At 50.0% G+C, this 15973-nt stretch overlaps 1 protein-coding gene across 6 annotated transcripts in view; it reads right to left on the bottom strand.

Annotated features, from left to right (window-relative positions):
• CCDC30 (coiled-coil domain containing 30) overlaps positions 1-15973 on the bottom strand; it is a 35144-nt gene that overhangs the window by 13644 nt on the left and 5527 nt on the right. For 2 of the 6 annotated variants that reach the window (XM_048326254.1, XM_048326253.1), the window contains 7 exons: positions 14334-14509; positions 10754-10907; positions 7652-7767; positions 5690-5782; positions 5107-5213; positions 4140-4332; positions 431-529 (listed from right to left, as the gene is read on the bottom strand). In XM_048326254.1, the coding sequence (XP_048182211.1) occupies positions 431-529; positions 4140-4332; positions 5107-5213; positions 5690-5782; positions 7652-7767; positions 10754-10907; positions 14334-14509 (938 nt within the window). Of the gene's footprint in view, positions 1-430; positions 530-4139; positions 4333-5106; positions 5214-5689; positions 5783-7651; positions 7950-8079; positions 10692-10753; positions 10908-14333; positions 14510-15973 lie in introns of those variants that run through there. The other 4 variants (XM_048326256.1, XM_048326255.1, XM_048326257.1 and 1 more) reach the window with 4 other exon arrangements.

Raw genomic sequence — 15973 nt, 5'->3', positions numbered from 1 at the left:
GGCAGATCCAGTTGTTGGGCTGGCAAGGAACAAATGGACAGGAAAGTTAACCCAGAACCTGATGGGAATCAGCTTTAAATGTATCTACACATCCCTTGGTTTCACTAAGCCCTAAATGAGAACTGAACACCTTCACATGGGTAAAAACTTCACTCTTGTGGGGAGATAACAAACTCCTCAGCTGACAGAGCTGAAGGCAAGACAAATTCCTACGGGGAGAGTCTTCATGGAGATCATGTCGTCTGCTTTCCTCCAAAAATCCACCCATCTGCATGAGCTGAGGGGCTACAAATCCTCAGCAGATGGTGACGAAGAGCATCCCCAGGAGAGGGTCACTTCAGATGCTTGTTTAAAACATTCACTTCATTTAAGATGCTCATTTAAAACATTTCTAAACAGAACAGTTCATTTCCCAAGGAAAACCTCTCACCTCCTGCATCTCCTGGGCTCCAGACGCCACCTGCTCGTTCCCGTTCATCTCACTTTTGTTCTTCTGCACCTCAAGCAACTCTGTCTCCAAACTGGTGATCTAAACATGGACAAATTCAAAGTTAAAACCAAACCAGGACTCACAACTAAATGCACAACTACTCCTAGAGTGTTCCTTGTGCTGCTGTTATGGGATAAGCCCCATGTTGGAAGGAAGGAAGGAACAGGAGGGGGTGTGCATGGCCAGCTCCAGTTCATCCCTCATCCTGCTGCTTCCAAGGAGGAAGGAGCCATCTGGACTCAACCCAGAAAAAGACGGAATTCTGCTCCAGGCACATGGTGAAAACTCAAAGCTTCCACACATTGTGGTGCTCCCCCAACATGGAGGACCCCAAGACACCCCAGTTTAGGTGCTGGGTCATCCTTGTTCCCTGTGCTGGGAGTGCTGATCTCATCCAAGCAGATGTTCAACCTGGTCCATCAGGACTCATCCTGGTCCCTTCACTGCTCATAGGAAGTTTTCAGTCCCTACAGAAGGGCTCCAAGGACTCGGGATTTGGGACAGCAAAGTGCTGACCTCTGTAACCACTGACTTCTCCTCCTCCTGGCACCTCCTGGCAGGTGGGAGTTTGGACAAGGTCTCACTCTGCATTTGGATCACCCCCCAAGGACATCTGCCCTTGGGGGGAAAAGTTTTTGGTCCTGAAGTTAAAAAAGGCTCAAAGGAGCTTGGAGCAGCCCAGCTAAGGATCATCCCAGGGGAGCAGCTCAGCTTCTCCTCCCCATCAGGGATGCCACAGACCCTTTTCCAAAATCCAAGTCTTGGCACTGGCAGCCCCCGTGCTCCGCTGCCAGCAGGAGCCTGGGCAGCTTCCCTTTCACTCCTTAGGCTCGAAATCCTGTTTGGGCTTATTTCTAAACCCCCAGGATGAACTGTCCAACTGCCTGAGCTTGGCTCTCCTGGAATGAGCTGGGACACTGGAGGGAGATAAAATCCAGCTCCATGGAACCCCAGACTGGTTTTGGTTGGAAGGCACCTTAAAGCCCATCCAGTCCCAACCCCTGCCGTGGGCAGGGACACCTTCCACTATCCCAGGTTGCTCCAAGCCCTATCCAACCTGGCCTTGGACACTTTCGGGGATGGGGCAGCCACAGCTTTGGGGGATCTCAAATGCAAAACACACCTCCCCTCCTCACCCCCAGCCAGCCTTTGGTCAGAAGTTGTACCCAGCAATGCATTTCTTTATTCTCCCGCCAAGCCATTAACTTTTAAGCACTTAATTTGTGCTCCCAGTCCCATGCCAGCAGCAGAACAATCCTCACTCTGTATCCGCTGTCCTCGTCCTGAGTCACAGCCTGACCAGCCAAGGCTTCTGCAGCTGTGCCAGGACCAAAAACCCTCCCAAGTCCTTCCCAGGCAGGGCAGGGCTGGCAAACACCCAGCCACACTGCCTTCCCCAGGCTCCAGCCCCTTCCCTCCTCATCTCCAGGGCTCTTAAAGCCCGTTGGGAATGCAGGACACAGCTCAGCAACCTCCAGCTAAGCAGATGGATCTATCCAAGGGTTAAAACCCACCTCCTCGTCCATCCCGTCTCTGCTCCATGGCCCTGAATCCCTCAAAATGGTTCTTTTCCAGCTGCAGCAGCTGCCAAGCCTCTGCAGCCAAAATGTCTCACATCTCCTTGGCTCCCAAGCGTGGCATTCCCAGGGATCTGTGTGACAACCCACAGATCAAAGCAGTGATTTGTCCAAACTGAAAACACATCATGTTTGATTTGTGGAGGCCTGTGTTTACTCTGCTCCAAGGGGGAAGACTTTGGTAGGAGCTGAACAAACCCCAAGTTAAACCAAAGCACTGCCATGGTGGACAGACCCTTTTCCATCCCATCCCAGAGCTGGCTCATGGATCCTCTGAGACAGGAGACAAACAAGGTGCCACTGGCCCCCTCATTAAGGTATTTGAACTTGCCTTCAGCCTGTGTTTAGAGGCTTTTCCAGAGGCCTGACAGGGGATTCCTCATCTCTTCCTTTGAACAATCCAGCTTGGAGATGTGTATCCACGTGGGATACACCAGCACCATCTCCTACACCATGTTTTAACCCAACACCAGGTGTTAGGACACATCATTCCTGACTGGAAACCTGGAGGGGTCCAAAACCTCACCTCAGAAATCCCCTAGGGGCACTCTGGACTGGTGCAGCTGCCAGTCAGGAAGGATGGATCAATCCAGGCCCACTGCAGAGAGGGTTTCCAGCACAGACAGAGGGCAGAGGGCAAGAGCCCCAGCAATGAAGAGCTCCTGGCCAGGCAGCAGAGCCTCAGCCCACGGGAAGGACCTCCTCAGCCAGCCTTTGTGGGGAGAACCCCACCTACTCACCTGGCCAGACCAAACTCTGTTTTCCTCTGTTCTCTCTGGCTGTAAATTCCCCAGCTGCTCCCCCTGTAAGGGATCAGGTGCCCTGGCAGTGATGCTCCACATGGAATTTTCCCTGGGGAAGCAGTGCCAACCAAGCAGCCTGTAGAGCCAGTACTCCTCACAGAGCTACTCCAGAGGGATGGAGAGTCCCTCCAGAAAACTGAGGCTAAAAACCACCCTGACAAAGGCAGCATCAGCCTGACAGGCTTCAGCCACAACTTAGTCCTTGCTCAGAGGATGGAGGTGGCCCTGCAGGTGCTCAACGAGGCCCCCAGTGTTGCCATGGTTCTGGAAAACCAGATGTTCAATGAAGTGCTTCACATCCATGATTTCCCAAAGGTTCCCATTTGTCACATGCAAATAATATAGAACTTCTATCCACCTCCAGAAGTCAAAGCATGATTTGAGTGCACTTGTCCTATTAACAGAAATAGATCTAGGTTGCCCTGGGATGAGGGTCCCCAAAATCCAGGTTAGGAAGAGGTTGCTGAGGTCACATCTTGATCGAGCAGAGCTTCTCAAGATGGATCTCAGAGCTCTTCCAAGAGACGTGACCAGCCCCCCCTCACAGCAGCTGCTGCACCACGAGATAGGAACAATTCCCTATCTCTCGATTTGTGTGTTCAGAGGGATGTTCCCAGGCACTGCAGATGTTGGTCCTTCACACCCAGCACTGTTTGACACATCTCCAAGATCCTGGGGAAAAGCCAAAGTGGAATCTTCTGCCACCAGGACACTTAACTGCTGATATTTCCTGGGATCAAGGAGCACCACTGCCCCAGACAGCAGGGTCAGATGGGATATTGGGAAGGAATTCTTCCCTGGCAGGGTGGTGAGGCCCTGGCACAGGGTGCCCAGAGCAGCTGGGGCTGCCCTTGGATCCCTGGAAGTGTCCAAGGCCAGGCTGGACAGGGCTTGGAGCATCCTGGGATAGTGGAAGGTGTCCCTGCCCACGGCAGGGGTTGGGACTGAATGGGCTTTAAGGTCCCTTTCCAGTGAAACCAGTCTGGGATTCTGTGAGGGGGAACAGGAGATGGAAAAGACAATGCTGCCATAACACTGGGGAATCTGCACTTCCAACCAAGAGTCATTTACTCCCTGCTGGGATTTTTTCCTTCCTTCCCCCTCTCTCCCAAACTGGCAGGGTTTTCTGGCTGTATTTCTTGTCAAACTAAACACAGCAGAGTGCAGGGCCAGGTCAAACATCATTTTATTCTTCCGATGAGAGAGCAATGGAATGAAAGAAATGGAATGAAAGAAACCCAAACCTTGTCTCTCCTACTCCTTACTCACTTTCTGGTGCAGTCCCTCCACCTCGCTCTCCAGCTGTTCCTTCTCTTGCTTGGTTTGGATCTGTGTCTCTCCCAGAATTGATTCCAGCTCCTCATTGCGCTCAACCAAACCCTCGCATTCCTGCTCCAGTTTTTGCAGCTTGTGAAGGAGCTGGGAATTCCTGCCCTCGATGTTTTCCACGGCTTCCCGGCACCTGCACGTCAAAACCCAGCATGACCAGGACTGGAACTGCATTCCAATTGCTCCCCACCAGCAAGGAAAAGCCGAGGTTTTCCTCACACTCTCCTGCTGATTTCCAGTCTCACATCCACCATGGTCTGTGCCTGTCCTTATTTAGAAGGGAATTAGGGGTGATGGGATCTACACGAGGAATTATGAAGGTCTCGGCAGGAAACAGGTCAGGCACAAGGTTGCCAACAGCAGAGAGACAACAGCAAATTCAGCTGCTTGAGGTGGAGAACAGGCTTGGGAATCTGAAGGGAAAAATCCAGAGGGATGGGATCAGCCCCCCTTTCCTCCCTGAATCTGCCAAAAGAGGTGTGGCAGCTCCTGACCAGGTATTGGGAGAACAAAGCTTTGAATTCCCTTAGAAATTCCTGTTTACATATTTATGGTTGAAAGCCAGGTGTTTTGGTGCACTCCTGGAGAGCATCCAAATCCAGAGAAGACTTCCCAGCACCAAAACAGGTTTAAAGACAACATTTTTGTCTGCAGAGAGCTCCAAAAGCCCAAATCCCTTCTTTTAGGAAAGCAACAAACTGGAGGAAGTGTCAGCATTTAACTGGAGGAAGTGATTCCTCAGGACTGCATCACCTCCAAATTTTCCCATCTGGAAGCAGAAGAACAAAGTCCTAAAGGGTATTTAAAACAATTTAGTAACCAAATAATCCTGCAAGACAGAGCACCAGAGGCACAGCACCAGGAACCAGTGGAAGTACAAGGGGTGAAGAATTTCTACACCTCTCACCTTTTGTGGAGAATTTCACCACCCTGATCTCCATGTTCCTGATACGGGGCAGCTCTGCTGGCACCAGCGTCTCCATCGGCTCCTGCTTCTTCCCGTGTGCCCTGTGCCTGAGAGAAAATCAACATTAGCACAGAACTAGGATTGAGATCCCAGAATCCCAGGATGGATTGGGTTGGAGGGACCTTAAAGACCCTTGTCCAAAGTCCCTCTCCAGCTCTCCTGGAGCCCCTTTAGGCCCTGGAAGGGGTCTAAGGTCTCCCTGGAGCCTTCTTTTCTCCAGATGAACCCCCCCAGCTCTCCGAGCTTGGCTTCAGAGCAGAGGGGCTCCAGCCCTCGGAGCATCTTTCTGGCCTTCTCACTCAGCTCCAACAGCTCCACATCTTTCCCATGCGAGCACAGAGTGATTGCAAGGCCACCTGCGTCTCTCAGAAATAAAACATGAGTCACGTCAGCTTCATCTCTAGGCCCTAGGAGCAAAACCCTCCAACCACAGAACATCCAGGTTCTCACAGACAACTAGGGTCAGGGATGCAGAGGGGACCCTGTTTTTCTGGAATGACAAAGAGCGAGCCCTTGGAAACACCTGCAGTGAGGCTGCTCCGACTCCCTCAGCCGGTGGAGGCTCCGGCCTCTCGCTCCGCTGGTACTCACAGATCTCCTCCTTGAGCTGCTCCACCTGCAACACAAAACACCCGCTTTGAGTTTTGGCAAACATTCCATTTTCATATTTATTATTAATTTATTGCTATTCCTTATCCCGAGGGATTGCTGAGATCCTGTGGCTGCTCCAGCTGCCGGATGGCCTCAGACAAGGAACAGCGAAAGTGGGAATGTGCAATCCATTAAAGGGTGATTTTCCTGAATTTATTTCGCTTCCTGACCACACCCACATTGTGTCAGATTCCAACTGCTGTTTCTGAGGACACCTTTCAGTGTCTTCCATCCATGAGATCAGTGGAATTCCATTACCAGCAGCAGCTCTTCACCCCACAGTCAGAGCTCATCCCAGACCAACTGCCCACCCTGCTCCTCCCCTGCTCTTCATAACCCACAGGCAAGAAAACACCTTTCAGGACACAGAGCTGATGTAGTTGGTAATAAATTACATTTTCTACTCTATAAATTAAAAATTGAGGGGTTCTCAACTTCTATGCCAACAGTTAAACCCCATTCCTAAGGAATAAAGGCAATTTGCTTTTAGCTTAACATGTGACTGGAACTGATCTCAGTCTGGCTACATTTTTTCCTGTTTGGTGACCACAATATGTTACATGTATCTATATGGTTTTTGTCTACATAGACATATATAGACAAATAAATAGATTTTAATATTATATTTCTACTTTATTATAATCTATACATACACGTGTGTATCCATAATGACTGAAAGGAGCAATGTCCTACAGCAAGGAAAACATTATTGGGAATAAAAAAAAGAGTAAACAGAGGAATTTGAACTAAGCTATGTTTTTTTGCAGCTCCAGAAAGAGACCATGCTGTAAACACAAGGTTTGTGGTGACAGACATGGAAGAACCAGCAACTTTTTTAAATGCAAGGAACAAAACTATAAAAAATTCTGTACTATAAAAAATACCGTAAAATTCTGAACCCCTCAAATGGGAATAAATCCTATTCAAGATATTATCTGATAAATATTATTTGAAAAGTTACATTCTCAGAGATACTTGTATTAATTTAACGATACTCATTTGATGTGAGAGAACTGCAAGACAGCCAAGAACTCTCAGTGCTGGGATGGCAGAGGCAATTCCAGGCTCTCAAAGGCTGATCTAAGAAAATCAGGAAATAAGAACAGCAGCAGATTTTGTGCCCAATGACACATTTTAATAGGAAGCAGACTCCTATATCCCTTCCCTGTTGGCAACTTCAGTAAGGAATTATCTGGCTGATAGTTCCTTAATTGCTCCTTAATGCTAGGTGGCATTTAGAGAATCCTGGCTGTACGACACCGAGCATTTAACTAATAATAATGTAATAGTAATGTAATAGTGAGTCATTCCATTAAGAGAGCCCACAGAAAATAAGCAAATTAATCAATGTGGCCAAGTTAAAAACTAAAGGGGCTGAGAGGGATCAAAAATGAGCATAAATTTCAAATGGATTTCAAACCAGCTCCTGAGGGGTTAAAGACAAACTTAGGTAAACTGAACTCTTTAATCCAGTCCAGGGAAAGGCACATGTGTTCCTTACTCTGTTTACACACCTGAGTTGGGGTAAACACCAACCAGGAGCAGGGAGCTGATCCCTCTCCACAGGCACAGGAAAATGTGTCCCAAAATCCTCAAGCCCCCACTCAGTTAGAATCCCTCCAACTCTTCCTGCATGGAAGGAAGCTCCCAGAGCTGCATTCTGCCTGCTTCCCAAATTTTACTGCTCCATGAACCACAACACAGCCAAAGTGCAGCTCTGGAAAGACTGGGCATAGAACAGGGAGGGAAAAGGGGAAGGCAGGGCAGGTTTGGGAGCAGGGATGACTTCCAGGAGCCAGCCCACGATTGTTGGCTTGGCTTGGTGGATCCTCACCAGCTCCAGGAACGCTTTCCTCTCCAGGTCGAGCGTCTGGACCCGCGCCCGCAGCGCCAGGATCTCCTTGTCCAGCCGGCTGTTGTGCTCCATGGCCCTCTGGAGCTCAGTCCTGTCTGGAGACAGTGGCACCAGGAAAGTGGTCACTGGCCTGGCCCTGCCCACACCGATCCCACACATGGGAAAGGTGGGAGGCAGCATGGACGTGTCCTCATGGGAACACATCCCACATCCACTGGAAACACGTCCCACATGGGAACACATCCCACATCCACACGGGAACACATCCCACACCCATGTGGGAATACATCCCATATCCACTGGGAAGACATCCCACATCCACATGGGAACACATCCCACATCCACTGGAAACACGTCCCACATGGGAACACATCCCACACCCATGTGGGAATACATCCCACACCCATGTGGGAATACATCCCATATCCACTGGGAAGACATCCCACATCCACATGGGAACACATCCCGCATCCACTGAGAATACATCCCACACCCACATGGGAACACACCCCATATCCACTGGGAAGACATCCCACATCCACATGGGAACACATCCCGCATCCACTGAGAATACATCCCACACCCACATGGGAACACACCCCACATCCTCGTGGGAACACATCCCACATCCACGCCCTCTCCCTCCCACAGCAAAGGATGTCCCTGGAGATCCAGATTCAACAGCAGTCTCTCCATCATTATTCCAGTGATTCAGTTTACCTCTGGATCATGGAGGTAAACCTCATTTAAATCACTCACCTCATTTCATATGGGTTTCACAAACTCTTTGGAAAACCCAAACAGCCGCATTTTGAATTTTCACCATAAAATCCATCATTGCCACAAGCAGGAACACAATCCCAGCCAACGTATCCATGTTGTCCAGGCATTAAAATTTAATGGAATGGCTACAACTGGAAAAATTGCACACCAAGCCTTCAAACCTGGATCAATGACTAAATTAATACCAAAACCAATTAATGCAGATTCCCAATATTTCCAGGGCAGAAATAGGAAAAGGTGTTTGTACTAAGAGCACACGTTGAGGACACACTGATCTCCTCCCAAAAAACAGGGAGACAAATTTCCTTAGAGAAAAGGGAAGAAATATTTTTCCCTTTTAAGCTTAACACTGGGCACAGGAAATTTTAGTTTAAATTTTATGTCTATTCGGGAAAAAATAATAAACAAATCTCTTTCTTTGGTTCCAGTTCAGAAAAAGCAACAAATTCCTTTTTCAAACAAGGATTCTGATGTCGGATTTTCAGTTGTGTCATTTAAAATAAAAAGCAAAGAACATCTTCACAGAATCATAGAATGGGTTGGATTGGAAGGGGACCTTGAAGATCATCTCCTTCCAACCCCATCTTCCACCAGAACAGAAATTTTACTCAAAAGCATGTTGATCACTACACAGATTGATGATAAAATTATACCAAAATGATGATTAAAAGGATGATAAAAGGATAATAAAATTCCAGCTCTTTTCCTCTTGCAAAAATCCTGACCACCCCCTATTTTCCCATTCCTTCTCCTGGTTTTCCCCCTCAGCTTCCTTCAGGGCCGACCACAGGGGTGATTCCACAAGGAGAACAGTGTTTGGATGTGGCAGCCTAGTTCTGCTTTGGAAAAACCCCGCAACATTCCTTATGCACTTTGTTAAATAGCATTTAAAGCCTTTCCTCGCCAAAATCCCACTAACTGGGCTCAAACTGGTCAGGAATTCTTCCCTCTAATGCACACAAGTTACCACCGAACCAAAATATGCTGTTTAAGGGGGTTTTACTAAAGATCAGTGATCCCAGTTTAGGTTTTTAGTAGCAAATCAATTGATTCCCAGAGCAGCTGTCTCGGAGCTCGCCAGGAGGAGAAGCCATGCGGAGACAGAGAACCAGGGAAGCCACTGCGACTCTGTCACCCTCATTTTGCACACACAGCACAACAAATCCCAGAGACAAAACAAGCATTAAACCCTTACTCACCGTTTGCAAAGCCTTGTATTCATTTGACACCTCAGAAAGCACAGATTTCCCTGAGCAGGCTACAATCTGTGAGAGTCCCAGGCTGGAGCCCGTCCGTGCTCCAGAGAGCCAGCACTGGAGCTGCCACACCACTCACCCCATCCCTGGGGACTATGGATCGATCCCCACCCAGTACAGGGATGAAAAGGCAGGGAATGATGGGGCTGGAGGCTGGAGAGGAGCTGCTGGGGCTGGAGAGGAGCTCTCAGGTCCTGGTGCTGTGTGTGTGAGCTCCAAGGGGAGCCCTAGGATCTGCAATTGTGCCCTAAACCTGCCCGAGGTAGTGCCAGGGAAGGGAGCTGGTCCCTGGAAAGGCACATGGGGCTGGGATGAGTCACCTCATCCCAACTGCTGTTCTCCAATGAAATTCTGCATCACAGATTTGGGGACAATGCAAGGAACCCCCCAAGAGAGCATCTAGACACCTGTGTATCGCTAAGGACATTTTCCATGGACATTTCACTCCAAGAGCAGCTTTACCACCAGAAAGCTGTTTATTTCTACAGTCAGAATTTATAAAAAATCCTACTAATAAATAACACTTCAGGGCTGGTCAACAGCTATTTCAAGGAGGTGAAGGGAATATTCTCAGCAAGGACAATGTACCCAGTCACTTCCCCACTGCTGCACTTGCTAAGGATCCTATGGAGGCAACATCCCAAACTGCACCTGGAGAACCCTGGGATGAGGTGACCAGCTCTGCTAACTAACCCTGTGCACATGGTAATTCAGCTACTGTGCTTCCAGACCAAGCCATCATTTCCTCTCCATCCCCTCCTAGGGCAGAAATTTCTCCCTGGCGAGGAGCCAGGGATAGGAAATTAGTCCAGACTGTGCAGATGCATCACAGACCAGAGAAGCCCAGTCTCAGAATTAATGGATTTGTGACTGTTAACAACTGCATTCCCACCTCCTAGTGAGCAGGCTGACTGACTCCTGGCACTGATTTTCCCACATTCCAAACAGAGAGGACACAGGACAGGCTGCACCCCCCCCCCCCCCCCCCCCACCCAGCCAGGGCTAAGAGCAGGCCAGGAGTGGCCACCAGAGCAGCGCTTACCTGCTCCACTCTGCTCCTTGCCTGGTGCTTCCAGCTCCTCTGTCACCCTCTGGATATCTTCCTGGGCCACCACCAGCTTCTGTGGGGCCTCATCCAGATCTCCCACAATTCCTGCAGGCAATACTGGTTCCCCCTCCAGCTCTTCCCTGCAGAACTGAAGCACAAGGGTTAACGTGCCAATGGAAATGAGAAACCCTGTGGTGATGTTGATGCCTTAGGTGGGGGTCAGGCTCTGCTCCCAGGGAACAAGGGACGGGACAAGAGGGAACAGCCTCAAGCTGTGCCAAGGGAGGTTTAGCTTGAATAGTAGGGAAAATTTCTTCAGGGAAAGGGTGGTCAGATGTTGAAATGGGCTGCCCAGGGCAGTGGTGGAGTCACCATCCCTTGGAAGTATTCAAAAACCCTGTGGATGTGGCACCTAGGGACTTGAGTTAGTGGTGGCCCTAGCAGTGCTGGGGGAATGGTTGAACTCAATGATCTTGGAGGGCATTTCCAACCTTGCTGATTCTATGAAATCTCAACTATGAGCCAGGTCACCAGGAGGAAAATGTATATTTCCTTATTTCTGTCTCCCCAGGAAGCTGTATGCATTCCTGTTGCTCTGGGAATTCAGCTCCCAATGCCTGACAGGTGTGAGCAAAGCCAGCCTTGCACAGAGAGATGTTCCTGAAGAGCAGCACCACCAGCACAGGGCCACGTGTCCCTTGGCACTGACACGTGTCCCTCAGGACCACTGAGGGGGATTTTCATTTCCAACCTATCTTGACTAGAAGGGGTTTTATTATCGTGCCTTATACTTGACGGGAATGTTTCAACCGGAGTTATCCCAAACCCTTGTGAAAATCCCTCAGTTCTCCCAGCTACTCTGGGGGGGTTCTGTGGGTTCACTACTTTTTTAAGACCTCTGATCTCCTGGGCCTGCCCATGAGAGCTGGAGGGCTCAGTTTTGCCCCAAGTGTTGGCACTGAGTGTGATTGGCTCACTTTGTCAGAGTAACACTGGGAGACCTGGAATCATGGGATCACAGAAAGGCCTGGAGTGGAAGAGATGTTAAAGACCATCCAGTTCCACCCCCTGCCATGGGCAGGGACATCTTCCACTATCCCAGGTTGCTCCAAGCCCTGTCCAACGTGGCCTTGGACACTTCCAGGGATCCAGGGGCAGCCACAGCTTCTCGGGGCACCCTGTGCCAGGGCCTCACCTCCCCCACAGCCAAGAATTCCTCCTCCATTCCCCCTTGTCCTGGCACTCCAGACCCTTGTCCAAAGCCCCTCTCCAGCTCTCCTGGCGCACCTTTAAGCACTGGAAGGGGCCTTAAGGTCTCTCCAGAGCTTTCTCCAGATGGACATCCTCAGCTCTCCCAGCCTGGCTCCCAAGAGGCTCCAGCCCTCAGAGCATCTCCATGGCCTCACTCCAACAGGTCCTTCCTATGCTGGGGTCCTGGAGCTGGAGCAGCACTGCTGGGTGGTCTCTTCAGAGGGGAGCAGAGTCACAATGCTGTTTGGCCTTTGGGGTGCAAACACACACTCCTGGCTCATGTCCAGCTTTCCGTAAGAACTCCCAAATCCATCCCGCAGGGCTGCTCTCCGTGAATTCCTCCCCCAGCCTGTGCTCATTCTCAGATTGCCCCAACCCAGGCACAGGGACTCGAACTCCATGAGGTTCCCTGGACCACTGCTCCATGTTCCTCTTTTTTATGGAGTTACACATTCCTGTTCCACTGCATCTGCACTGAGGGTTCCACTGCATCCCAAGGCTCAGCACATTGGTTGCCATCAATATGCAGCACTTCAGAGGGTGAGTGAGCTGGCACATGCCATGAATCCAGAAGGCATTTCCCTATGGATTTCCCAGAGCTGACCACACAGCGAGGCAGGTTTGTATCCCGCCTTTCTGCTTTCCTGGGGATGCAATAAAACAATCAATTCTGCTTGAGCAGTCTGGCTAAAAGCTGAATTCATCCCTGTACCAGACAGGAACGTGTCCAGCCCTTCGTTCCGGAGTGGAACAGGCCAGCTGGGAACAAGCAAGGCCACACATTCCAGTAAACAGAGTAAGAGGAGCAATTAACACATGAACCCGTAACACTGCAGCAACTCTAATGGTTCTGCAAAACAAGTGGGATGCTCCCGGGAACAATGGAGTGTTTAATCAACAGTTTCTGCTCCACAGGCACAGATAGCAATGACATCACTGGGGAGAGTAATCAGTCCTGTCAGGGAGACAGTTAGCCAGGAAAACACATCTCCAATGTGTCCATATCTGGTTAAAACCACAGAAAGAGTGCCCAGTGTAAGAACTGTGGAGAAGCTGTGGTTGGTTGGAAACAGAGAGTATTAAATTTGTAACATTTCCCTGGAAGCGTTCAAGGCCAGGTTGGAGCAATCTGGTCTAGTGGAAGGTGTCCCTGGTCCCTTCCAATCCAAACTGCTGTGTCATTCCATTCCTGTCAGCAGGAAGAAACAGAAAGGAACAAGAGCAGGAGCCCTGACCCCTATTTGAGGTCCTCAGTGTTTGGGAGCTCAGGGACAAACAGCAGCTCCCAGAATCCCAGAGCGCTCCTGGACTCCAGCTCCATTGAGACATGGCCATAAGTCAAGAGTAGGTGGAAACTGGTGGCCTTGGAACCATAGAATCAGAATATCCTGAGCTGAAAGGTACCCACAAGGATCATCCGGTCCAGCCCCTGGCCCTGCACAGACACCCCAACAACCCCACCCTGGGCACCCCTGGCAGCGCTATCCAAACACTCCTGGAGCTCTGGCAGCCTCGGGGCCGTGCCCATTCCCTGGGGAGCCTGGGCAGTGCTCAGCACCCTCTGGGGGAAGAACCTTTCCCTGATATCTAACCTAACCCTCCTTGGCACAGCTCCAGCTGCTCTCTCAGATCCTGCTCCTGCTCACAGAGAGCAGAGATCAGGAGCAGCTGCAGCCGCCAGTGAGCTCTGCCCTCAGCCTCCTCTGCTCCCCCTGAACCCAGAGAAAGTCATTCTTACCCAGTGAAGATCCTCACCCCAACCACATCACAAATTCCTCAATATAGTATTACAATTAATCCATTTCACTGTCCCTGTGCAGATGTGGCAGTAAATCAAGTGCAAAGTGTGAGAATTAAGAAAGGCGCTGACTTAGAATCCTGGAATCCCAGACTGTTTTGGGGTTGGGAGGGATCTTAAAGCTCATCCCATTCTACCCCCTGCCATGGGCAGAGACACCTTCCTCTATCCCAGGTTGCTCCAAGCCCTGTCCAACGTGGCCTTGGACACTTCCAGGGATCCAGGGGCAGCCACAGCTTCTCTGAGCACCCTGTGGCAGGGCCTCACCACCCTCACAGGGAAGAATTCCTTCCCAATATCCAACCTAAACCTATTCTGTCCATTTGAAGCCATTCCCCCATGTCCTGACATTCCAGGCTCTTGTAAATACTCTCTCTCCATCATCTTTCTTGTAGCTCCTTCAAGTATTTCAGCCCCAAGACTCCACAGTGGCCTCAAAGACAGAAGTTTTCATTACAGAAATATCCAGAAGATACTCCTTTCCCAGAAGCTCTCAGGCAGCCAGAGCCACAGAGCAGGAGGTACCTGGAGTCCATCCATGATGCTGTGGGATTCCAGTTGCTGGGCTGCCACTTCGAGCTTTCCTAGCAGCGCCGCCCGCTCCACCAGGAAATACGCGACCTGTTCACTGGCAGCGCTGCAGGAGATCTGGGATAAACCTTCCTGCTCCAGCATCTCCTGCACCTCCTTCAGCTGTATTTCTGCAAGGCAAGGCAAGGCTTGGTGTCAGAAGAGGAACAAACAAAGGGCAGGATTTCCTTGAGATCTGTCCCACCTCCTCTAAACATTCCTCACTGCAACAGCCCCATTTCTCCTGGAGCCCAACAGCTCCTCAAGTCTCTCCTGCTTCCCAACTCCCTCACTGCCTCCCACTCCCTGCTATCCATTATCTCAGCCCTATTCCCTCTCTCTCAAGGTTTCTCTTCACATACCCTTCCCTGACTGCCAAGCATGTGATAGGACCTGCTCCCCCCAGTCAGAGTTCTTCCAACCTGGTTTATCCTCAGCCCCTTCAACCCTAAGTACAGCTTGGTGGAAACTAAACACCAGTAAACAGATACTGAGAGAACCAGAGAATCATTAAGGTTGAAAAGACCTCCAAGATCATCAGTTCCAACCCTGAGATCATCAAGTCCAGTCTTGGAGAGAAAGCAAATAGACGGACACAGAGTCACAGACATGTTTTCTTTGGCAGGAGACACACAAAATACTAGATCACTCCTGGAGAGCATCACTATTTTCCCAAGGAATGTCTGGAAAGGAAGCAGATCTGAATATCTTTAAGAATTAAACTGCCAGTGCTTCACCATTTATCCAAAAATTATAGCCTGGAAGACTCTGTACTGGGAAAAACTTCCAGATTCAAGGGTCTCTAAGGCAAAAACATGACAACAAGACTTGCAGAAGTCAGTTTATGGCTGGGCATCATTGTGTTTGTGCAACAAACAGTTGTTAAAAAGACCCCCTTGTTGGTGTGGATGGAATTTACCTGCCAGGAGAAAATGAGGAACCTTTGGTGCCTGGCATGGTGAGGGCAGCAACTCCTGCATTGGATCCAGCAGCTTGAGGAGCCAGGGGAGGGCTTTTCAAACCCTCCCTGTGTAATTCATATTAAAACCAAAAGCAATAGACCAAATTTCTAGCCCAAACCAGATTACAAAGGCTTCCAAGTGTTGTAAGATGGGAAGTGCAGGGATCTGTATAGAGGTAGGAGGGACATTCCCACTCTTTCCCTGCTCAAGGATCTACAGTTGGACAGCAGAGGTTCAGCAGAGCAAATATTTCTCAGACACAGCCCTGGACAAGCCTGTCCCTCACTCCCATGCACTGATTTAACACAGGACCCAGCACAATCACATCCCGAGGCTCCGATCGATCCCATGTTTCCACTCCGCGCTTCGCAGCCGGCTCCATCCAGCCCTGTGGATGGAAAACACCCTGCGGTTTCCTGGGCATCTTCCCCAGGGACATAAAGCATAGCCTGGTCAATACAGGGTCAAGCAGGGTTCCCCAGCAGCTTCCTGCTGCAGCAGAGCAAACAAGGCAGTTTGCAGGATCAAAACTGCTCTGTGTGCCTCAGGAAGGGCCCATGGATCACACTAAACTGAACCCCAACCTGCCTGGCACTTTCCTCCCACAGTTTTGCCTAATTCCAGCTAAAATGA

Source organism: Corvus hawaiiensis, chromosome 22, assembly GCF_020740725.1.
Source record: "Corvus hawaiiensis isolate bCorHaw1 chromosome 22, bCorHaw1.pri.cur, whole genome shotgun sequence".
NCBI lineage: Eukaryota > Metazoa > Chordata > Aves > Passeriformes > Corvidae > Corvus > Corvus hawaiiensis.
This window is presented reverse-complemented; position numbering and strand designations above follow the sequence as displayed.